Genomic DNA, 23,461 nt, shown 5'->3' on the forward strand with positions numbered 1-23,461 from the left:
TGTGTTTACTTGTCTAACCAATCTTATTGGACAATTGAGTATGTGCCCCCCAAAATTGATTCTGACAACTAATTTATTTGATTTTTTAAAAAGTCTATCAATTTTATTTGCTAACCAAGCTAACTAGTTATTTTACACAAAGTAATTATGCCAGTTTTAAGTGTACAGAAAGGCTTGCAAAAGAATAATTTAATTTTCTTATCACCACTGTCAAAAAAGAATAAAAATGTATTATTGAGAGCTATGTTATTCATTGATTTAGTCAATACGATTTATAGATTGAATCAAGCAATTTTATTCCATGCAAAACATAGGTAGATTTAACCAACTGAGCCAAAAATCTGTCAATTTGCTAGAAATAAAATCTATGAAATTGATATTTACTATGCCACATTAAGGCAATTTCCTAATTGGACTAAATTGTACTTCCTAATTAGTTCCGATTCTTTACTATAAAATCAATGTCAAATGTCTTCAATCCATTTAAAAGAACTTTGTATTAAGTTACTGTTGAAAATATTGATATGTGGTAAAAGCTAGTTAGAAAAATTTCAATGTAATGTTTTCAATCATTCTGGATTATGAACAGGTTTTAAAACTTTTACTTCCTAGGGCTTTGATGGACGAAACGGAGAAAAGGGTGAAACCGGTGCTCCTGGATTAAAGGTGAATCACAACAAAGTCATACTTTCATAAGTAAATTTATTTAAATGTTATAGTTGTATTTATGATTCATATTTTGGAGTTTAGCTTTTCCCGAAATTCACCTGAATTTTGCATTTTAGGAGCTAAATAACAGAAACTAATTAAGATGTTCTAGTAAAGTTTCCCTGAAAGCTGATAACTTGGACTGCCTACATTAGAAATGATGGCGCACCCCTGAGGAGCTCATTGATTACTTCTGTTTACTTCTCAAAATTTTTTTTAATTTTATTTTTCCTTTTTCTCCCCAAAGCCCCCCAGTACCTAGTTGTATATTTTTAGTTGTGGGTCCTTCTAGTTGTGGCATGTGGGATGCCACCTCAGCATGGCCTGATGAGCAGTGCCATGTCCCCGCACAGGATCCAAACCAGCCAAACCCTGGGCCGCCCAAGGAGATCGCACGAACTTAACCACTCAGCCACGGGGCCGGCCCCAATCCTCTCATTTTTAAAATGCAAAAATTGAGATTTATGGCAAATAAAATGCTAATAGAAACTTGATATTGTTAAAATGCGTATCTTTTTCTTAGGTTCCATAAAATTTTTCATAATATGGAGTGTTTAATAAATTATAAATTTCTCTGGTACAAAATGGTAACATATTTTATACATTTCTAGGGTGAAAATGGTCTTCCAGGTGAAAATGGAGCTCCTGGACCCATGGTAATTACGTTTCTCGTATAATTTTCAGTTTTACTGTTAACCTCCATCTAACCCAAAATTCGCCTTGCTTCCTCAGCAACTGTTTTTCCACGTATCAAGTTCACAGTAAAACCATACTTCTGATTTTATTCTCTAGGGTCCTAGGGGGGCTCCTGGTGAAAGAGGACGACCTGGACTTCCGGGAGCCGCAGTGAGTACTGTTGCTGACCTTGTGCAATTACAGATAAGTGTCTCAGCCAGGTCTTCAGGCTGTGACAATCTGCAGGAAAATTTCTTTTCTATGAAATTGCATTTAAAGTCACCTCCATAAAATTTTAGCCATAATTCTAGGGAAACAAGTAAGAGTTTTTTAGTTATTATCTCTGTTGAGGATTTTGTTTTTTTAGTGTTAACTTTGCATATGGTATTAGAGCCATTATTTCACATTCAGTTCTGTAAAACAGAGAATCCAATTCTTCTACATGAGATCATTGCTGTATATCTCAGAATTTTAACAATTTGACTAAAAATATATAGTTAGTAGGCAGATTTTAATGTACTTGTGGAAAAGTCATCAATTGAGTCAGAATTTTAGTCAAAATATTACTTATAACCAGCCTTTTAGAATTAAGAAGATACTTGAGACAAACTTCTCTTTTTAGGGGTCTCGAGGTAATGATGGTGCTCGAGGAAGCGATGGACAGCCGGTAAGAAACTTCTCATCTAACCCTGATTTGCTTCAAGTTAATGAGAAATTATAGATTGTGGAATATTGGAATAATATGGATTGTAGACCCCAAACTCAACATTGTTCATAAACCTCTGATTCAAACTGACACTAAGCCCGTAAACAAATCTAAAAACACTAAACCCATGAACAAAATTCCGATACTTTTTGTTATACTTTGGCCAGTTGCTACCATCTGTATGGTGCTTACACTCTCAGTTAATAGCCAGTATTGGATATGACAATTAAGAGTCCTGCAAAATAGATAACATGTTCCCTCTATTTTATAAATGAGAGCTCAGAGCTGCATAACCTGCACAGTCACAGAATCATGGCAGAAGTGGGGTGAGGGGCTCCAAATTTTCTAACTTTAGACTTCACTCTCTTTTTATTTTATCACGTTGTTTCGCCACATAATATTCATCTATGAATCAATAATATTTTTATCTGCATAATTGTCTTCTGTACTGAGTATGTGCTCACGTATTATTTACTAGTAGTGTTAGCTTTCATTTACTTGATGATGAGCTCTTGAAATTGTACTTCATTTTTTCAGGGACCCCCTGGTCCCCCTGGAACTGCAGGATTCCCCGGTTCCCCTGGTGCTAAGGTAAATAAGTATTTCTATAGAAGAATATAAATATAGCTTGGAGACAACAGAAAATCCTTGGATTGTTTCTTGAATGTGACTTTTTTTTACAACTCAAGTGGATATCTTTTATCTACTTAGATCTTTAAAGCCCTCTTCTTGATTCCAAAAGGAGTGTTATTCCAGACATTCAACTATCCTAATACCTCTTCCGATGCCTTTCTCTTTTCCCAGTCTATTTTGGGGAAACAGAGATAACACAGACACACACATAGTTGCCATTTTTCTCTGCCTTTATGATTAATGATTCCTTCATAGAGTATATATTCATACTACTCCAGCCTTTGGGAGACAGATTTAAACAAGGCTGAAGGGTAAACTGGCTAAAAGATTAGAATTGGCAAGGGAAACTGACTACATAGAGTTTATCCCTTAGGGTGAAGTTGGACCTGCGGGATCTCCTGGTTCAAGTGGTGCCCCAGGACAAAGAGGCGAACCTGGACCTCAGGGAAATGCTGGTGCTCCAGGTCCTCCTGTAAGTAGCAAATATGGCCTTTGAGAGAGGGAGAGTGGTGCTACACTCATTTCATGAAAGCATATGTTTTAATGTTGCTATCAATTAAAATTATTTTTTGAAAACAAATGTTGCTTAGTGCTTTGCAGTGACTCTACTGTAATAAATACAGTACTAAAAAGGTAGTTTTTGAGGTTTGCATTCTTCTAGAATTTATGAATTTTTTGTTTATATGACAGAGTAAAGGATAGATAATAATCTGATACTTCAAAGAATGTGCCCCAAACTAATCACCAATCAGAAAAATTCAAAGAAAAAACAAGACCAAAACCTCTTCTATTTATTTTTATTTAATAATCTAGACCATGTGCATATTATCTCTAATTTATTCAGATAATGATTTTTTTTGCCTACCTTTTATGTGTATGCTATAGTCGGAGGAATCATCTAATCTCTATAAAGCACAACACCCCCCAATAACTTTATTTTGCAAATATATAAACAACTTCAAATATATGTACACTATTTGCATTATTATTAATATGTTTTTTTTCCCCTCTAGGGCCCTCCTGGGGCTAGTGGTAGTCCTGGTGGTAAAGGTGAAATGGTAAGACACCCCCACCTCTCACCCTCTTCTCATCCACACATACATTATTGACTTCCTTTGCATTTTGCGTAACAATACATTTGCAATGTTTTAAGCTAGCTATTCAGAAAGAAAAGTTCAAGGTTGACTAATGTTAGTCTTCTTGGGTTGTTCTTAGGGTCCCGCTGGCATTCCTGGAGCTCCTGGACTGATAGGAGCCCGGGGTCCTCCAGGACCATCTGGTGCTAATGGTGCTCCTGGACAGCGAGGGCCTGCGGTAAGTTGCCTATTTTTCCTTTGTTGCCAGAAAGGTGGGGCTTAATTCTCACAACAAAAATATGAATAACAGGGTTTTTCCTCTTGTTCAGTTGAATTTATGTTGCTTTCACTGTGGTGTTATAATTGAATCAAGTGGCACTGGTGATGATTCTGTTAGTCTATTCTCCCTGTTTTTAAGTCAAGATTTTGTTTCATTTAGGGTGAGCCTGGTAAGAATGGTGCCAAAGGAGAGCCAGGAGCACGTGGTGAACGCGTAAGTATTACCTCAATGGATTTGGTTATTTCTTAGAGAAATGCAATCTAATTAGAAAGTAAATAGGTAAAAGTTTTGCAACCAAATTCAGTCATTACTCTTTTATGAACATCGTTTCTTAGGGTGAAGCTGGTTCTCCAGGTATTCCAGGAGCTAAGGGTGAAGATGGCAAAGATGGTTCGCCTGGAGAACCTGGTGCAAATGGACTTCCAGGAGCTGCAGGAGAAAGGGTGCGTTTTCCATGGGCATCTAAAAAGCAAACAACGCTATAATCTACATAGAACTAGACCTTCAGGGTGAGGCATGGTTTTTCTTGAGTACTCAATCCCAAATATCATTTTGAAGCATTTAAAACATGAGCCTATTTCTTTTGCCTCTCAAGAATTATGAAAAAGTTTTAATGCTTTGGACTGAAATATTTACCTTTCACTATTTCCAGGGTGCGCCTGGATTCCGAGGACCTGCTGGACCAAATGGCCTTCCAGGAGAAAAGGTAGATAACTGTAGTTTCTGTCTTCATAAATGCTAGTGCTACAAAAATATATATCCTTCTCTACAGTTTCCCATTAACTGAAACCTAAAAGTCTGAAAGAAATATATTGGAGTTTTAAAAAAATAATAATTCCCAATGTAAAACAATGATGCCGACCCCTGCTCAGCCATTTTCCTAGCTTTGTAACTAAAGCTAGTCACTTAAACTTCATAAGAATGCTTTAACTTATTTGTTAATTGGGATTATTTATCTCAACATCGTTTGCAAGAATAAGATAAACAAATTCTTGAAAGTCCTTTGAAAACACTAATGTGCTGTATAGATATGATCTCACGTCATCAAAGATATTTAACTTTATATACACAGAAATATATTAAGCCCACTAAATATTGCTTTTTTTAAGCATGTGATAGTCATCAGAGTTGCTTCAAAATGTTTCCAACAAGATAATGCAAGCTAATAGACAACTGATTTTATACAGAGTACGTCAGCAACATACGAACTCTCTCTCAGAGAACAAAGGATGTTCTCTAGTTGTAGCATAAATATGCTCAATGTCTAGGTCAGTGAAGGCTCTTTTACATATTTGTTGACTTATTTCACCTCTTAGGGTGCCCCTGGAGACCGCGGTAGTCCAGGCCCCGCAGGGCCCAGAGGAGCTGCTGGAGAACCTGGCCGAGACGGTGTCCCTGGAGGCCCAGGAATTAGGGTACAGAGAAACACTTGTTTGATTGACACTGTCATTTAGGAAGAAGCAAGGCAAGTGGAGAAGAAGGATCAAAGACAACTCAAATCAGACTACATACTTTATAGGCTCAAAACAAAGCAAAATTATTTTAAGAAAACAGGCTAGGATTGATTGAGGAAGAGCAGAATATAGAACACTTAACTAAGACACTTGATATACAGAAAAAAATGTGTGCGAATGTGTAAGTGGAAATCTCAAAATTTTACAGATAGATCTATGTTTTCTTTTTTTTTTAAATGATCATTTTTAAATCACCGGGCTAATTTCTTTAATTTAGGGTGTTCCCGGGAGCCCAGGAGGACCAGGCAGCGATGGGAAACCAGGACCTCCAGTATGTACATATTTAACATTTCATTTTACAAGTCCAGTGAATAATGGAATGCATAGTTTGGTCTAGCCTTGATATATATTGTATAGTCTTGATATGTGTATTGTATATCTTTATCAAATATTTGTCAAACCTCTGTTAATGTAATGTTTTTTCTCATTAGGGAAGCCAAGGAGAAAGTGGTCGACCAGGTCCTCCAGGCCCATCTGGCCCCCGAGGTCAGCCTGGTGTCATGGGTTTCCCTGGTCCTAAAGGAAATGATGTGAGTTCCTCCCTTCATTTTTCAACAAATATTTGACAGAAGGCCTTTACCCCCCATCTGGAAGTGCAGAGAGGGCCAAAACTTGATCTCCATTTCAAAGCATGGAAGAGTATATGAAAATCCAAATATCATGTGAGAAGGGAGCTAAAATATGTTTTTGTAGTAAAAACTTTTTTGGGAAAGAATGATGATATTTATGGGAATCTAGTTCTAGAAAGTAGTTTATGTTTGTACTTATGTATGGAGGAGGCATATCAAAAGAATGAGGGAACAATACGGTGAGTGATTTTTCTTTTGAGAATTAGTAAATATTGGTCACTTCTGCTTTAGGGTGCTCCTGGCAAGAATGGAGAACGAGGTGGCCCTGGAGGTCCTGGCCCTCCGGTATGTAGCTTTCATCAGCTTATATCCAGCTTTCTAATAGAGGCATTTATCTCCAACCCCATGACTTCTCTCTGTTATTTTTATTAACTCTGCTTCTCTGTTTTTCTTTTTTTTTTTTTTTTAGGGTCCTGCTGGAAAGAATGGTGAAACTGGACCTCAGGGTCCCCCAGGACCTACGGTAAGTTTACTCACATAAATTAGAGATGGAAGTGGGTGGCAGTGGGACAGGGGAAAGACTTTGGGAATTATATAATCTCTACCACTATGTCATTATAGTTCATGAAAGCATTTACAAAGCTTGCTTACTTACTTAGCTCACTAAATGCTGACTGGGTAAAGTTTATATTATACATATCTCCTTTGCCTCGCTTCCACAGGCCAGACTCTGCCCTCCTTTGCGCTGTTACTTTTTTTTTTTTTTTGAGGAAGATTAGCCCTGATCTAACATCTGCTGCCAATCCTCCTCTTTTTGCTGAGGAAGACTGGCCCTGAGCTAACATCAGTGCCCATCTTCCTCTGCTTTATATGTGGGACGCCTACCACAACATGGCTTGCCAAGCAGTGCCATGTCCGTACCTGGGATCGAAACCGGCGAACCCCATACACACTTAACTGCTGCACCACTGGGCCAGCCCCATACTCTGTTACTTTTTATATTAAGCAATCACCTGGTGAAATGAAAACTGTGTGGACTAAATATGAAAGGATATTTTATAATGGAGCGTCTTATTATATTTTTCTACATAGGGGCCATCTGGTGACAAAGGAGATGCAGGACTCCCTGGTCCACAAGGATTACAAGTAAGAACTTGTTATTTAAATGTCATTGAGCACCTGCTTTTACCAGAGAACAAAGTACTTCCCTTTGATACCTGTATTTGTTGAGTTAACTTGTCAGTTAACTTTTATTTGTCAGTCAATTTTTTTTGTGACACCAATAGATTACAGTTCATCGTAAGCTTAAAATTTGTGGGTCTGTCTTCTACTTTGACATAAAATGACAGACAATGTTAAGGCTTAACTTCCATATCTATTCCAGAATTAAAACAAATAATTAAAAACAAATAATTAAGCTTACATAATTCTATACTTTATACTTGTTTCCATTATAATTTAAATCCATAAAGCTACATCCATCTCACCACACTCATCAATTCATATTTATATGCAGCAACAGAGAGAATAGAGGGAGATGAATAGATTTGTAAGGTATGAATATCACATCTCTGTCATTAGATTTTGAGAGCCACAAATTTTCCACCCTTAAAAAGACCACTTAAGCCATTATTTGAATACTTTGCAGAAACATGTTTACTTATGAGGAGGTTTTCAGTAAGCAATGTTTGAAGTAATTATACAATACAAATATGGTTCTTTGTAGGGCTTGCCTGGCACGAGCGGTCCTCCAGGAGAAAATGGAAAACCTGGTGAACCAGTAAGTTGCATGCCATTTTTTCAAAACTCAGAAACCAAAAGAATAAACAGTAATCTTTCATCAGTTATTAACTTTTGCATTTTCTCATGCCAAAGTATCTGAGTTTTCACATTTAGTTTTGAAATAGTTATAACAAAACAAAGAAAAATTATTCCATTGTAACTATTACATAGAAAGTTTGAATTTTGCCATAAAATAAAAGGAACTAAAGAAAGAGTACATAACTCAAGAATTAACAAATTGTACAGTGTGCAAGGTCACATGTATACCTTGCTTATATTTATATAACATGTATTGTGACGTAGGCCTAACCATACAATGCTGATCTCATAGGGTCCAAAGGGTGAAGCCGGCTCACCAGGAATTCCAGGAGGCAAGGTAAATATTTCCATTTATTTTCTAATTTCTTCAGCATGTTATAGAGCAATTGATTAGTGACACACTTTTAGTATACCAAACCAAAATGCTCTTTTTTTTTAGAAGCACAACATTCCAAATGTTTGGTGAACACACTTAGGGTAACTTGAGATATTTCCAATACATTAAATTTGCTTCATCTGGAAAATCAAATTCTCTGACATTAGTAAATACCATACAATTGCCTATGGGCCTGAAATTTCAAAAGAAAAATCTTTCCAGTATATTGATTCTATATAGGAAAACTGTTTTAGTAGAAGAACTGTAAAAACTCACCCTTGTGAATAAAATAATAATAGTTTTGGAGCTCGCTCTTTAGACCAGGGGTCAGTTTCCTTGTTTAGATTCTTTTTAAGTTTCCAGTTCTCATTCAGTTGATCAAAATTTTTTTATAATTTTAAAAATTTCCAAATTGTTAAGAAAATATAAGAATCTAGTGGTCTGCATCAAAATAATACAACTTAGGGTGTTTTTGATTTGTATTTAGCATTCACTTTTCTAACAGAGATACCACATTTTGCTACTATAGGGTGATTCTGGTGCCCCAGGTGAACGTGGACCTCCTGGAGCAGCAGGGCCCCCCGGACTTAGAGGTGGAGCTGGTCCCCCCGGTCCCGAAGGAGGAAAGGTAACTCCAAATAATTCAATTGACCTAGATTTTACAAAATGCATTCCATCTTTTTCTTGTGACTTACTATTTCTCCTTTAATTTCAGGGCCCTGCTGGTGCCCCTGGGCCACCTGGTGCTGCTGGTACTCCTGGTCTGCAAGGGATGCCTGGAGAAAGAGGAGGTCCTGGAGGCCCCGGCGTAAAGGGTGACAAGGTACTAACTTATTTTCTGTTATTTATATAATAAAACAGACCTTTGTAGTTAAAGGAAAGCAACATTGCTGGAAAGTGATCTATTTTTAAACTTAATGTTACCATTTTCTAGTAAGCGAAGTTTGAGATGTGTTCCTACAGCAACTATTAATCAGAACACCCGCTATTCATCACACCAAGTCTTGAGGGTTGCTCCTGTTCTTAGCAGACTTTCATTGAAGAGACTTCTACTCTGATGACGCTGGCTTTTATTTGACAGGGTGAACCAGGCAGTGCAGGTGCTGACGGTGCTCCAGGGAAAGATGGTCCAAGGGTGAGTACTCCCCATCGGCAGAAACAGGACTTACCTGTATGTGATATGGAATAGTCCCATACCTCAACTTCTATTTTTCCCCAAACTCCTCACAAGTTAGACCATACTTTGCCACCGTCTGGGCATTAAGAAGAGCCAAATGGCTTGACTGTTAAAATTTCTGATTTATATCTATCACTACCTGGTAGTTCAATAGTGACCTGAGAATGGAAAAATCTCAGAAGTATGATAAAGGTTACCAGCTAAAGTCATAATAAGTCTCTAAAATCCAAGATAATCAATACTACTCGTGAAGAAATTTTTGATTTTAAAAAACACTGTAATTCTATGGTGCATTGATACATGGAATACTACTGAGCAATAAAAAGGCGTGAACTATTGGTACATGCACCATCTCATACATCTTATACAAACCTCCAGGTTATCATGCTGAATGAAGACAAGTCAAACTCAAAAGGAGACATAATGCATGATTCCATTCATGTAACATTCGTGAAATAACATAATTGTAGAGATGAATAACAGCTTTGTGGTTACCAGGAGTCAGGAATGAGGGAGAGGGAGATGGGTGTAACTAGAAAGAGGTGGCAAAGGGAGTCTTATGGTGATTGTACACTTGAGTATCTTGATTATGGTGGTGGCCATTAAAGGCCGCATGTGATAAAATTGTTTAGAGCTACATACGTGCATACCCACATACGAGTGCATGTACAACTGGCAAATCCCGAATAAGCTCTGGATTGTACCCATGTCAATTTCTTGGCTTTGATATTTTACTATAATCGTGTAAGATGTAACATTGAGGGAGGCGGGGAGAAAGGTGCACAGTATTTCCCTGTATATTCTTTTGCAACCTTCTGTGAGTCTATAACTATTTCAAAATAAAAGTATACAAAAAACGTTACAGTCAATTCTCTTCACTTTGGCAAACATCTTCTAGCTATGACTATAGCAAATAAACATAACTAAGCCATTATGTAGATAGTATATTTACTGCAGTTGCCTTAAAGAAATTTATAAATACTTCGCTTTTGACAGACCAAATGGGTAGCCATCATCCAGTTAAAAAAAAAACACCTAATATTTTATTTATATAATATAAGTAAAACTTTAATATTTGGAAATGTCAATTTGAAAACTTTAGTATGTGTAATGATACTTTGAGTAGTTAAATGAAACATTCTGAATTATCAAGCAGTTGAATAAGGCAATGTACTTTAATTTTTAAAATATGTTACTCTGAGATCTTATACCACATCTTATTTTTCTTCTGCCATAGAAAGAAAGATGAATCAATAAATTGCCACTGAATCTTGCAGTCCTTTGGTATCATCTCCATAGAATCTTGTGTTGATTAAGCTCTGTAGTATTTACACACTGAGGGAAGAGCATATCATTCAAGCCATAAAACAAATCATATTCTTTAGTTTTTAGATGAATGGTATGTCTATATACTCTCTGTGTGATTAGTAGGAAAAATGGTGCTTTTTATCTTCAAAGTTAAAAATGTATTTCTGTTTTCTTTAGGGTCCTACTGGTCCCATTGGTCCCCCTGGCCCAGCTGGTCAGCCTGGAGATAAGGTAACACGTAACACTTTTCAGAAACAAAAAGAAACTGTCCTTGGCTTTTTGGATGCAGGGCAATGTTATTATTTTTTCTCTTTTTTAAGGGTGAAGGTGGTGCTCCTGGACTTCCGGGTATAGCTGGTCCTCGTGGTGGCCCTGTGAGTGTTAAAGACATTTCAACATACTTTTTAACCCCACACAGGCAGCAACTACTCGTGCTTCCCCCTTTAGCAATTCTGCCTAGGTGCTGAGTCTCAACAGTGGGATTCTGTCTTTAGCAATCATGACATGCAGGGCAAGTTAAAGTTCTTAAATCTAAAATTCACAGGAAACAGTTTAAAATCATGCCTTCTTTCCTAAATAATTCTGGAAAAAATATAAAAATTGCACAAGTAATATACACTTGTAAATGAGTTCTTCTTAAACCTGTAGATCTTTGCCTGAGGCTCCTTCTAGATATAAAATTCTCCACTGCAGGATCCGTGAAGGAGAGATATACAGTCGTGCACCGCATAACAATGGGGATATCTTCTGAGAAATGTGTCATTAGGCAATTTCATCATTGCGTGAACATAACAGAGTGTACTTACACAAACCTGGATGGTATGGCCTACTACATACACATCTGGGCTCTATGGTACTAATCTTAGGGGACCACTGTCATATATGTGCTCTTTGACCAAAACATTGTTTTGTGGCACATGACTGTATAGTAAATATTTTTAATTTATTAATTAATTGATTAATTTCTCAACCCTTTTACCATATTATTAAATCTTTACATTTTTAGAAGTTATACAACTAAATGTGTTAAACACTTCAAAATTCTCAAATTATTTTTCTTGTAAATAATATCACAGTCAGAGGCAGAAGGAATCAATGATTCTGGTGTTGTCCACTCCTAATTTCCTTAAGAAATGGAAACATCTTTAGAGATTAAACTATGTTAGTTAGCTTCCAGCTTAAAGGAAAGATAAGATAATATCAAGGATGATGTATGCTCCCTATGGGAAGATGTTTTCACTGGGGCCAACGAGGGTATTTTTCACTTCAGGGGGAGCGAGGTGAAGTTGGGCCTCCAGGACCTGCTGGCTTCCCTGGTGCTCCTGTAAGTATGAACACTAAAACATACACGTCACACAGCCTAGAATCAGGAACTCGCTGAAAAATAGCAGAAGTATAAGTCAAGTCTGGATTCTAGCCCTGCCTCAGCCATTCATTCTCTATAGGGTCATTTTATCCCTATTCCTTTTTTTTTTACTTTATTTCTATTCTTGCTCTTTAGAAAAGGGAGACAAAAACACCTGTCTCGCCTTTATGCTATGGTAATGAAGTAACAACACCCAAGATTTAAGAGCGCTCTGAGAATTTTAAAAGAGTTTCCATTGTAGGATGAAACTAATTAAAATTAGCTCTAAGCCCCGTCTTTCTCAAATGAATTTACTGGTGCTCACTTTCAAACGCACAATCCTTGGAGAGACATTCTCCCTTATGACAAATAACGTACATCTTAATGCTTTCTTGATCATTTTCTTTTGTCATGGGAATATTTTGATTGACTTTGTTTTGCTATTTCTTCAGAGAGCCTTCTTCTCCGATTCCCTCTCAATATCTCTCTACCTGAAGAATTCTATTTTCTGAAGCAATGAAATTCTAAGCCAAGTGTTGTGAAGGATGTCAGCTCACAGTCTGTTGTTCTTTCTGGGTTAGGGACAGAACGGTGAGCCTGGTGCTAAAGGAGAAAGAGGCGCTCCTGGAGAGAAAGGTGAAGGAGGCCCCCCTGGAATCGCAGGACCTCCTGGAGGCTCTGGGCCTGCTGTAAGTTTTCTCTTTCCCTAAGCCTGCTAATGGACAGCATGTAGGTTTATCAGTAATTTCATATTTCACACTGAGAGAGCTGGTCACGGTGACGAGAGGACAGTCTTCATGGGAATATAGTTCCGAGTTTGAAGCTTGGCTGCAACAGTCTACATATGACCTTAATCAAGTTACTTCACCTTCATAGAATTACTGGGTTTTGGCTTTTGAGGCTTTTTTGCTGTAGGTTGTCGTTTCTGTTGTCATTTTTTTCATCTTTATTAAGATACAATCAAAATATAACATTGTATAAGTTTAAGGTACACAACATAATGATTTGACATATGTATATATTGAAAATGATTATCACAATAAGTAGAGTTACTGTTTTTCAAAGGCTTACTGCTTCTCCCAAATTTTGATTTTGGTGCTATTCTTATAAGCCATTTCCATTTCCACCTTCATTCCATATAGGGTCCCCCTGGTCCCCAGGGAGTCAAAGGTGAACGTGGCAGTCCTGGTGGTCCTGTAAGTATTGATCCTCTTAACTCTTATTGAAAAGTATGAATTAATATCAATCTGTATAAAAACTGCTTTGAAAGCACTAGATCCCTAAGGCCAGTATAAAGATTTTAATCATCATACATGACTTATATGTAAGTTCCAAGAGGAAAAACAAGCCATGAGTGACCCCAGGGTAGAATGCGAATCCTACCACATTTCTTATACTTTATATTTGTTTTCAGTGGTTATTTGTTCTACTTAACTATTGAAATTCAAAAATATGTTATCATTTCACAGGGTGCTGCTGGCTTCCCTGGTGCTCGTGGTCTTCCTGGTCCTCCTGGTAGTAATGTAAGTCCTTTTTAAAGTATTTTTCCACCATATATTCCATAAGAAGCATTCATATATGCATAGGATGAGAAACTTATCCATTGCTACTTTTCTTTGTGTTAAATCTCATATGAAATTATGTGAATACAAGCAAAAAAAAGAGGAAAGAAAAATTCACTTTTTCATTACAAAATACTCAAATTTCAAACATTTCTTTGTAGGGTAACCCAGGCCCCCCAGGCCCCAGTGGTGCTCCAGGCAAAGATGGGCCCGCAGGTCCACCTGGTAGCAGTGGTTCTCCTGGCAGCCCTGGGGTGTCTGGACCGAAAGGTGATGCTGGCCAACCAGGTGAGAAGGGATCACCCGGCCCCCAGGGCCCTCCGGTGAGTGAGTGGCTTCGTTACTCTATTGATTGACAATACTCTTTTATTTTTAATCATAAATTCAGTACAGGAGAACATAATCACCTAAAGAAGAGCTAAGGCTTCATTCTCTCTCACAACAGGGAGTTCCAGGCCCATCTGGACTTATAGGAATTACCGGAGCACGGGGTCTTGCAGGACCACCAGGCATGCCAGGTGCTAGAGGAAGTCCTGGCCCACAGGGCGTCAAGGTGAGTGTGGCCGTCTTTCACTGGACTCTTGTTTCCTTTGATAGACTTCAGAGATCACATAACCATATCAAGTATGGTATGAATAAGTTTTCCTGTAACAGATGCAAATTCTTGATATTTTCAAATTTTCAGGAAGCATGCATATTATTAAAAGGATGTTGAACACAAAAACAATGCACATCATAGACCAGCCTTGAACATAAACACAGATAAATTTATGTCACAGAAAAATATCTTGCCATCTCAAATACCTCTGGTTAGGAAAGTTATGAGCATTCTTTAGCTTGTTGACTGTTAGCCTTGAAGAGGGAAATAATGTCAGCTAATAGACCTTTGAAAGCCTTTAATTGATACCAATTATCCATCAACTCTATTCGTTTTGCACTCTTGATTTTCTTTCACTAATATTGCTATGACATCCTAGTGCTTAGGGTCTTAAATATCCATTTAGCTAATGAGGTAATAAAATTCTGTTTTATTAGGGCTCACATTTTGACACTTTGAGCACCTCTCTTTCAACAAATTGTCATATAATATTGTAATGAAATTAAAATATAGCATTGAAGTGTATTCAAATGATATGAACATATCTAGTAAATGTATATGAGCCAAATGTTCATTGTAACCTAATTCTAATGGTCACCCTAAACCTATAGTTTCATGATGGCTTGTCATTTTTTTTTACAATAGCCATGTCTATTTATACATCTCATATTAGAATGCATTCTGAATATGATAATTAATGTGATAACTCAGCCCTTTGGGATCCAGAGTCACTGGGAAAGTTGGAAAACACAAGAAGCTTGCTTCCTCAGAGCTTTTCTCTCATGCTGGGGATAGTTTTAGGAACAAATTCAATAGAAATTGAATAAAACAAGGTTTTTCTCTGGGAAATAAAGACATCTGATAACATCATATTAATTGATCTCTTAAGTTAAAATGCTTTTTATTTGTTTGTACACAGGGTGAAAGTGGGAAACCAGGAGCTCCTGGCCACAATGGAGAACGTGGTCCTCCTGGACCTCAGGGTCTGCCTGGTCTGGCTGGTACAGCTGGTGAACCTGGAAGAGATGTAAGTACTAGTCCTCAGGAAATGTCCAGTCAACCAGGTAATACTTGATAATTTATTTAAGCAAGGGTCAAATTGGACCTTAATGTCTACGAGTGTAAATATTGTCACATGCCAGAGTTCTCCTTCCTCCTCTATAACAGATGTTCTTTCTATTACAACTTAGACTAGCCTCAACTATTCACGTTTGTTAGTATTTACCCAATGATTGATCGTTAGTGGAGAAGAATATGGTCTCTCGCTAAATAAAGAAATAAGTTGGGGGTAGGGAGAGCCCCAATTTACAACATTCCTTCTGGGTGAAAATGTTCTGCATGTTATCTGTGATTAGCTTTTTCTTACATTGTAAATTTCCATTATCAGCTTAAATTACTGTCTGTCAAACTTTTATTTATTATCTCTCCTGTAAAGATCCTTTTTAGACTTTTTTCCCCTAACTAATTCTCCCTCTTTCACCCCATGAAATTTTAGTACCACAGATACACTGCGTATCAGTTAAGGTATTATCATCCTTTGAAGGGCCACACCTGTTGTAATATCTAAGATTTTTCACTCCCAAGAACTAATATTTATCCTCTTTAGGAGGATATTGCTCCCATTGAGAATGCACGGCTTAGATGGTATTTAAATAGTTCCAAAGAATTTTATTTCTTTTCTCCTTTTTTTTTTTTAATCAGGGAAACCCTGGATCAGATGGCCTGCCAGGCCGAGATGGAGCTCCTGGTGGCAAGGTATAAAAACACGTGTACAATAGGTTTGTGTAATTAAAGCCATAACTGCTGATCATATTTATTTTGGATCTGTGAATTTTTCCACAGGGTGATCGTGGTGAAAATGGCTCTCCTGGTGCCCCTGGTGCTCCTGGTCATCCAGGCCCACCTGGTCCTGTGGGTCCAGCTGGAAAGAATGGTGACAGAGGAGAAAGTGTGAGTTCTAATAAGCACCATCTTTCTTTACTTGTCTATTTTCCTCAGTAAAGAGATCAGCAGACAGAAGATTGAATGTCATATCTGCTCATTGAAAGATCCACTATCATTTGTTTTACAGTTTTCACGCTAGTCATTCCTTAGGCAAGTGTGGTAATAAAGTTATGTGTGACATTTCTGGCAGTAGTCAACGAAGAATTCATTACTAAAATTCAAAACAGTGTTGACTAAACCGAATGTATATTCCCTGGGTAAATGCAAGGCTGAATTAATAGGACTTTCTCAGCTTTCCTGCTCAGACCTCCTGGGAAAGATATTTACAGGACTTTGAAGGAGAAAATGATACGCACTTTCAATAACTATGCATACTATTATTCCATCACAATGAAATTATCAACTTTTAAATAAAACAAAATTATATCAATAAATAAGCAATTCCGTGTGTGTCTGTTCGTTTGTTTTTATTTTAGGGCCCTGCTGGTCCTGCTGGTGCCCCAGGTCCTGCTGGTGCCCGAGGTGCTCCTGTAAGTCTTTTTTTAAAACTCATTCTGCAGTGTAGGGAATATTGTATTTTCTGGCATGTTCAGGACAAGGGGATGACAAAATACATAACTATGGAGCAGAATTTAAATTTTCCTTTGATGATATAGAAAGCAATTCAAAATCCAAAAGTTCTTTGGGGCTAAGGATATACACATGGGGTTCCATGCAATTATCAGTCCAAAATCAAAACAACCACAAGAACAATCTTTATTGTTCCATGTATGCAGTGTCTGTTAATGGGATTTCTAATAGAATGTCATACGATGGACTTGTTATAAATTCTATTTTGTTTTTCCAATGTGTATATGACCTTAATTTGAAATGTGTTTGTAAAGGGTCCCCAAGGCCCACGTGGTGACAAAGGTGAAACTGGTGAACGTGGTTCTACTGGCATCAAAGGACATCGAGGATTCCCTGGTAGTCCAGGTAGCCCAGGCTCTCCGGTAAGTGCATCCATTTTGTTAGAAAACCCCCTTTAATGTGTTTTAGCTGATGAAATAGGCAACTTCTAGAGACCCATAGTAGACAAATGTTCATCTCCAAAAGTATATGCTAAAAGAGATGAGAAATGGATCCAAGGGCTTATTTGAAATAGCAGTTGGCATGAGACAATGGGGAGAGTAAAGGAAAAGGAGATCAAATTTCGCCCTGCTCCCCATGTTTCTTGATCTGATCATGAAGGTACACTTTTCCAAATGTGTTCAAAGTCTTCACTTATATTCACTCTGCCTTTTCTTTCAGGGTCCTGCTGGTCACCAAGGTGCAGTCGGGAGTCCAGGACCTGCAGGCCCCAGAGTAAGTGCCACAGAAAGATATTGGGAGGTCCATATTTTTTAAGTGTTTGCACTGTCAGAAGGAATTCCAGCATTGTGATATTATGATAATTTTTTAGGGACCTGCTGGGCCCAGTGGGCCCCCTGGCAAAGACGGAACACTTGGACATCCAGGTCCCATTGGACCACCAGGGCCTCGAGGTAACAGAGGTGAAAGAGGATCTGAGGTAAGACATCACTCATAAATATGTATATTTAATTTGCTATAATCTTCACATTTTCAGAAACACTTTACAACATTTTAAAACTGAGGTAGTGAGTTAAACACAATGCTTTCACCCAACTTGATTTAGAAAATGAGCAATGACTTTAAGACATTCTCCACCATATTAAGACTTTCTCCATCACTCTATAACAACAGGGAGAAAAAAGCCTTTTTTACAGTTTGATCAGATAACAGTTATATCAGAATAAAGACATAAGCCCAGTTAACCAAATGAACTCTGCCGGTGCTGATCTCACGCTAGAGATCTCCCTCTTATGGGAATCATAATGCTTTGAAAGTAAGTGGTACATTCTGCTTAGACAGTTTCTGTGATTCCTATTCTGCTATTGATACCAACATTCCTAATTCCTTTCTATCCCACACTTTTAAGGTAAATGGAATAAAAATTATTATTCCCACAAGTTACTCATATGGGGATTGAAACACAAAGAAGTTAAGTAACTAGCCCAAAGACATAAAATTAGTGACAAATCTGGGATCAGAATCTAGGCTTCCTGATTGTATTCCCTTTGTCGTGTCAGCATTAGAATTGCTTACATTTATACAGAAGGAAACATGATAGAGTAAAATTTGTGCTCTAACACTACCGATTCTTAAACAGTAGAGCACAACAAATTTAATGATAATGATATAGTTATTACAAATTGGTTATCATTTGAACACAAAACAACCCAAATAAACCTTTATTAAAATAATTATAGTACACAATGTATTAATTATTTTTAATTCATTTTTTGGGCTAGCAACATATTCTTTCAGTGGAGACCAAACAAGTACACCTCAATGATGTATGTTCTTCCCTTCCTAGGGCTCCCCGGGCCACCCAGGACAGCCGGGCCCTCCTGGACCTCCTGGTGCTCCTGGTCCATGCTGTGGTGCTGGGGTTTCTGCCATCTCTGGAGTTGTTGGACCTGAAAAATCTGGTGGTTATGCCCCATATTATGGAGATGAACCAATGGATTTCAAAATCAACACTGACGAGATTATGACTTCACTCAAATCAGTCAATGGACAAATAGAAAACCTCATCAGTCCTGATGGTTCTCGCAAAAACCCTGCTCGGAACTGCAGAGACCTGAAATTCTGCCATCCTGAACTCAAAAGTGGTATGTTGGGGAGTCTTTCACACTCATGGCAACAGGATTACAGAGAAAGCTGCTTATATCAGAATTTAGGGAAGAGGAAGCTTTTACAATGAATAGAAAAATTTTTATAGCAGAAATAGTACTTAAAGAATGTTAGTTGAGGGGCCGGCCCTGTGGCCAAGTGGTTAAGTTTGCGCGCTCCGCTGCAGTGGCCCAGGGTTTCGCTGGTTCAGATCCTGGGCGTGGACATGACGCCACTGATCAGGCCACGCCGAGGCGGCATCCCACATGCCACAAATAGTAGGATGCACAAGTGGAATATACAACTACGTACTGGGGGGATTTGAGGAGAAAAAACAGACAGACAAAAAAAAAAGAAGATTGGCAACAGTTGTTAGCTGAGGTGCCAATCTTTAAAAAAAAAAATAATGTTAGTTGAATTGAAACTGCTTGATATTGTGAGTAAGAAAACATAAATTTTGCAGGTGTACTTAAAACATGACATGAATACCTTCAAGATATTCCAAATGTAAGAAAATTTAAAGACAGTTTTGTAGAAAAGCTTATACAAATCATAGGTTGATATATTTCTGCATATGATCACAAAGTTATTTGAGTGATAAAGAAATGTATATCACTGTGTTTTCAGGATCAAATATATGTAATTTGATGCAGACATAATTTGCAATTTAATTATTGCAATATTTATTTATTTTAATTTAATTTTTGTAACAAATCTAATTATTAAATTTTAGGAAACAATTAATGAAAAATTCCAGAAAATTATATAGAATTATATCGAATATGGTAGTAATGTAAGGGTTTGCAGGTATTGGGTTAATTCTTTCTGAAAGGCAAAATTACTTCAAGCTTTCAAATATCTTGACATGGAAACTTGCCTTTGTTAGGAGTCATTTCTGGAAATTCAAATAAGTGACAATCAGCAGTCATAGGGACTTTCGGTTTAGACCTATTGACATAAATCTAGATTAAACAAAGCTTACATTATTAAGCAAAACTACCTTAAATAGATGGTCATCTTTAAAAACAGAGAGATTTCAGTAAATACAATACACCAATCAAAATGTCTTGTCTTAGTTTATCTTCATTGTTCAGTATCAAGATGCTATTTTTACTTCAGTGCTTTCTAATTGTTATAGCTAACTCTTTTACCTCAATAAATTCAATCTAAAAGTTTCTCTATTATGCTATACTATAAAATACAGATACATTAGTGGGCAACATTATGAATGCCTCACTAGGTAAACAAACAATATCATTCTGGTCCAAACTTTATTACTGGATTTTATAACCAATTCCCATTGTCCCTTTTTGTGACTATTCAGGAGAATATTGGGTTGATCCTAACCAAGGTTGCAAGCTGGATGCTATTAAAGTATTCTGTAATATGGAGACTGGGGAAACATGCATAAATGCCAGTCCTTCGAATGTTCCACGTAAGAAGTGGTTGACAGATTCTGGTGCTGAGAAGAAACATGTTTGGTTTGGAGAATCTGTGGATGGTGGCTTTCAGGTAAGAGAGGATATACCATTTTTCTAACTTAGTGATCCCTACTTACTTAACTTTTTTGGTTCCTCCCATTTGTTCATCACAAAGCAAAGTTAGTTAATAAATAGAGGAACCCGAATGATTTTGTATATTCGGGTAGCTACTTTTATAACTTGTCTCTCTAGAGCTAAGCTAGATTGAACTATTCTTTGTATACCACCACTTTTGTTTCAATTCTTAAGACTTTTTTTACTCTAACATTATATGGTATACATACAATAAAAGCGTATTCACATATAAAATACTCATACATAAAATATATGAACCTCCACTAAAATGCCCATAGTATACTGCATGAATCCCTGACATAGTGTTGTAACTAAAAATGTTTGATGAGGTTTATTTGTTCCCTATCACAGTTTAGCTACGGCAATCCTGACCTTCCTGAAGATGTCCTTGATGTCCAGCTGGCATTCCTCCGACTTCTCTCCAGTCGGGCCTCCCAGAACATCACGTATCACTGCAAAAACAGCATTGCGTACATGGATCAAGCCAGCGGGAATGTGAAGAAAGCCCTGAAGCTGATGGGGTCAAATGAAGGCGAATTCAAGGCTGAAGGAAACAGCAAATTCGCATACACAGTTCTGGAGGATGGTTGCACTGTAAGTAACAACATTTTTATAAGCATGGATCCTAAAGAGCTTAGCATTTCTAGTTCACTCATGCTAATTATTTTGGAAAGAAGAAATAAAAATAATGAGGGTGAACAAAAGATAGCATTTGGTGTGAGAATAGAATAGAATCGAGCAATGCATCACAGGGAATGTTAAAAAACTACCAAAAATAAATACATATTTTCAACCTCTAGGTGAAAACTAGTTGAAATGAAAGCAATTGAAATTTAAATCCATCATATAAACTTTGTCAGATAATCTGGATGGTTACTATATAGTCTGCATCATAGCCATCATAAGACCTCCAAAATCTCTGCTTTTCTTTTCATTTTAAAGGTTAGCTTTAAATCAATTCCTTGTTGTTACCATTTATGAACAGAAGGAGAATTCACTTCTAATATTAGCAAATTCCATTGTTAGAGACCTATCCACTCCTTAGTAAACAGCTATATACCTGGTAGTAATGACCATTACCAAGGCTTCTGAGAATGCGCTGGCCTATGGCAATCTCCCTGCTGGGTTTACCCTGAGGCCTTTTAAGGCTTTTGGTTAACAATATGGTTTATCGACTGGGAGAATTATGGCTTTGAAGTGGACCAAGTCTCAGACATATGGAAGATAACATGGGAAATTGGCAATTCCCCTCCAGCAAATTTTTTTTTAAACTTGGTCAGTCAGAGAAAGTGTCTAAGTAATTGTCATGTCATGATTGCTTACATTTTTCTGCTCTTTTTTACAGAAACACACTGGGGAATGGGGCAAAACAGTCTTCGAATATCGAACACGCAAGGCCGTGAGACTACCTATTGTAGATATTGCTCCCTATGATGTTGGTGGTCCTGATCAAGAATTCGGTGTGGACATTGGCCCTGTTTGCTTTTTATAAACCAAACTCTTATCTGAAACCCCAGCAAAAAGTTTCACACTCCATATGTGTTCCTCTTGTTTTAATTTTGTCAACCAGTACAAGTGACCAACTAAATTCCAGTTATTTATTTCCAAAATTTTTGGAAAAAGTATAATTTGACAAAAAACAATACTTTTTTTCCTGTTCCACCAAATACAGTTCAAATGCTTTTTGTTCTATTTTTTTACCAATTCCAATTTCAAAATGTCTCAATGGTGCTATAATAAATAAACTTCAACACTCTTACAAGAACACTGCGTTACATTCTTTGAATCCTAGCCCATTTGCAGAGCAATGACTATGCTTACCATTAAAAGATTACCTTTCTTTCTGAAATAGTCAAACAGGAAATTAGAAAAGACCTCCCTGTTTCAACTACCTCAACCTGGTGAGAAACACAGATGAATTCTATATGTCCCAGAAGACAAAAAAAAAATGTATAAATTGGTAAAACATAAATTTCATTGATTTACTTCCTAAAATATTGGTAAAGAAAAGAAAAGAAGGTATAATGTAGTAAAAGAATTTAAAGAAATATTTTAAAAGCCACAATTATTTAAATCTTGGATATCATCCTCTTTTAAAGGTGCTTTTCTCCTTTCTTGTCATTGCTGGTCAAGATTACCAACATTTGGGAAGGCTTTAAAGACACATGTTATGGTGCTAATGTACTTTCACTTTTCAAACTCTAGGTCAGAATTGTTGCCTTGCATTCAAAACGTAAATGCACACCATCTGTACATGTCTCCGGTCAAAAAGATTTATTGGCGTGTCACTTCAGGGGACTCTCGCCCTTCATCCTGTAAAAGTCAACAACAACAAAAAACAAATTATGGGGCTTCTTTTGTCACAGTAACACAGAGAATTTGTTGCAATTTAACTTTGTAAGCTTGTATGTGGTTGTTGATCTTTTTTTCTTACAGATGCCCGTAATAAAATATCATAAGAAAACATTCCTGTTTTTTGTCACTTTTCATAGATTTAACAAATGTATGTCTACATTCAAGAACTCTAGTGATTTTCTTGAAAAAAAGCACATTGAATTCCAACTCTCTAGCTTCATAATGCAATAACCTTCAGGAATATGAGATAATATAACCTATGCTCAGAACAGAGATAATGCTCAGTGGGGAATCATGCAGATTTTTAGATTATATTTAGTGGAACCCCTGAGGCATATTGAAAATTAAGTGCATTCTATTGGAATAAATCTCTGGAAAATAGTAACATAGTAAATTAGGGTGCCCCCAAATGGGAATAATCAGGGAGGAAAACGCTACTAATTTATCAGGAAATAAGCAAGGTCTGGCAAAACAGACATTAATATTAAGAATAGTTACAAGCTTAGGCTTGTTCTATCACCGCTATACACTGACTCATTGCCG

The 23,461-nt window shown here is 37.1% G+C and overlaps 1 protein-coding gene across 1 annotated transcript in view; it reads left to right on the plus strand.

The window, feature by feature from the left end:
- LOC124237957 (collagen alpha-1(III) chain-like) overlaps positions 1–23,029 on the plus strand; it is a 40,087-nt gene extending 17,058 nt beyond the window's left edge. Inside the window, exons 11-51 of the mRNA XM_046658121.1 lie at positions 613–666; positions 1,320–1,364; positions 1,501–1,554; positions 2,006–2,050; positions 2,627–2,680; positions 3,096–3,194; positions 3,736–3,780; positions 3,938–4,036; positions 4,238–4,291; positions 4,414–4,521; positions 4,731–4,784; positions 5,395–5,493; positions 5,810–5,863; positions 6,024–6,122; positions 6,453–6,506; positions 6,631–6,684; positions 7,254–7,307; positions 7,888–7,941; positions 8,275–8,319; positions 8,888–8,986; positions 9,074–9,181; positions 9,440–9,493; positions 11,021–11,074; positions 11,164–11,217; positions 12,114–12,167; positions 12,770–12,877; positions 13,331–13,384; positions 13,658–13,711; positions 13,912–14,073; positions 14,196–14,303; positions 15,268–15,375; positions 16,050–16,103; positions 16,191–16,298; positions 16,769–16,822; positions 17,177–17,284; positions 17,583–17,636; positions 17,734–17,841; positions 18,709–19,006; positions 20,332–20,519; positions 20,915–21,157; positions 21,909–23,029. Of these exons, the coding sequence (XP_046514077.1) occupies positions 613–666; positions 1,320–1,364; positions 1,501–1,554; positions 2,006–2,050; positions 2,627–2,680; positions 3,096–3,194; positions 3,736–3,780; positions 3,938–4,036; positions 4,238–4,291; positions 4,414–4,521; positions 4,731–4,784; positions 5,395–5,493; positions 5,810–5,863; positions 6,024–6,122; positions 6,453–6,506; positions 6,631–6,684; positions 7,254–7,307; positions 7,888–7,941; positions 8,275–8,319; positions 8,888–8,986; positions 9,074–9,181; positions 9,440–9,493; positions 11,021–11,074; positions 11,164–11,217; positions 12,114–12,167; positions 12,770–12,877; positions 13,331–13,384; positions 13,658–13,711; positions 13,912–14,073; positions 14,196–14,303; positions 15,268–15,375; positions 16,050–16,103; positions 16,191–16,298; positions 16,769–16,822; positions 17,177–17,284; positions 17,583–17,636; positions 17,734–17,841; positions 18,709–19,006; positions 20,332–20,519; positions 20,915–21,157; positions 21,909–22,055 (3,603 nt within the window). The 3' untranslated portion in view covers positions 22,056–23,029. The remainder of the gene's footprint in view (positions 1–612; positions 667–1,319; positions 1,365–1,500; positions 1,555–2,005; positions 2,051–2,626; positions 2,681–3,095; positions 3,195–3,735; positions 3,781–3,937; positions 4,037–4,237; positions 4,292–4,413; positions 4,522–4,730; positions 4,785–5,394; positions 5,494–5,809; positions 5,864–6,023; positions 6,123–6,452; positions 6,507–6,630; positions 6,685–7,253; positions 7,308–7,887; positions 7,942–8,274; positions 8,320–8,887; positions 8,987–9,073; positions 9,182–9,439; positions 9,494–11,020; positions 11,075–11,163; positions 11,218–12,113; positions 12,168–12,769; positions 12,878–13,330; positions 13,385–13,657; positions 13,712–13,911; positions 14,074–14,195; positions 14,304–15,267; positions 15,376–16,049; positions 16,104–16,190; positions 16,299–16,768; positions 16,823–17,176; positions 17,285–17,582; positions 17,637–17,733; positions 17,842–18,708; positions 19,007–20,331; positions 20,520–20,914; positions 21,158–21,908) is intronic.
- Positions 23,030–23,461: the final 432 nt, after the last annotated feature.

This window comes from Equus quagga, chromosome 4, assembly GCF_021613505.1.
Source record: "Equus quagga isolate Etosha38 chromosome 4, UCLA_HA_Equagga_1.0, whole genome shotgun sequence".
NCBI classification, from domain to species: Eukaryota; Metazoa; Chordata; class Mammalia; order Perissodactyla; family Equidae; genus Equus; species Equus quagga.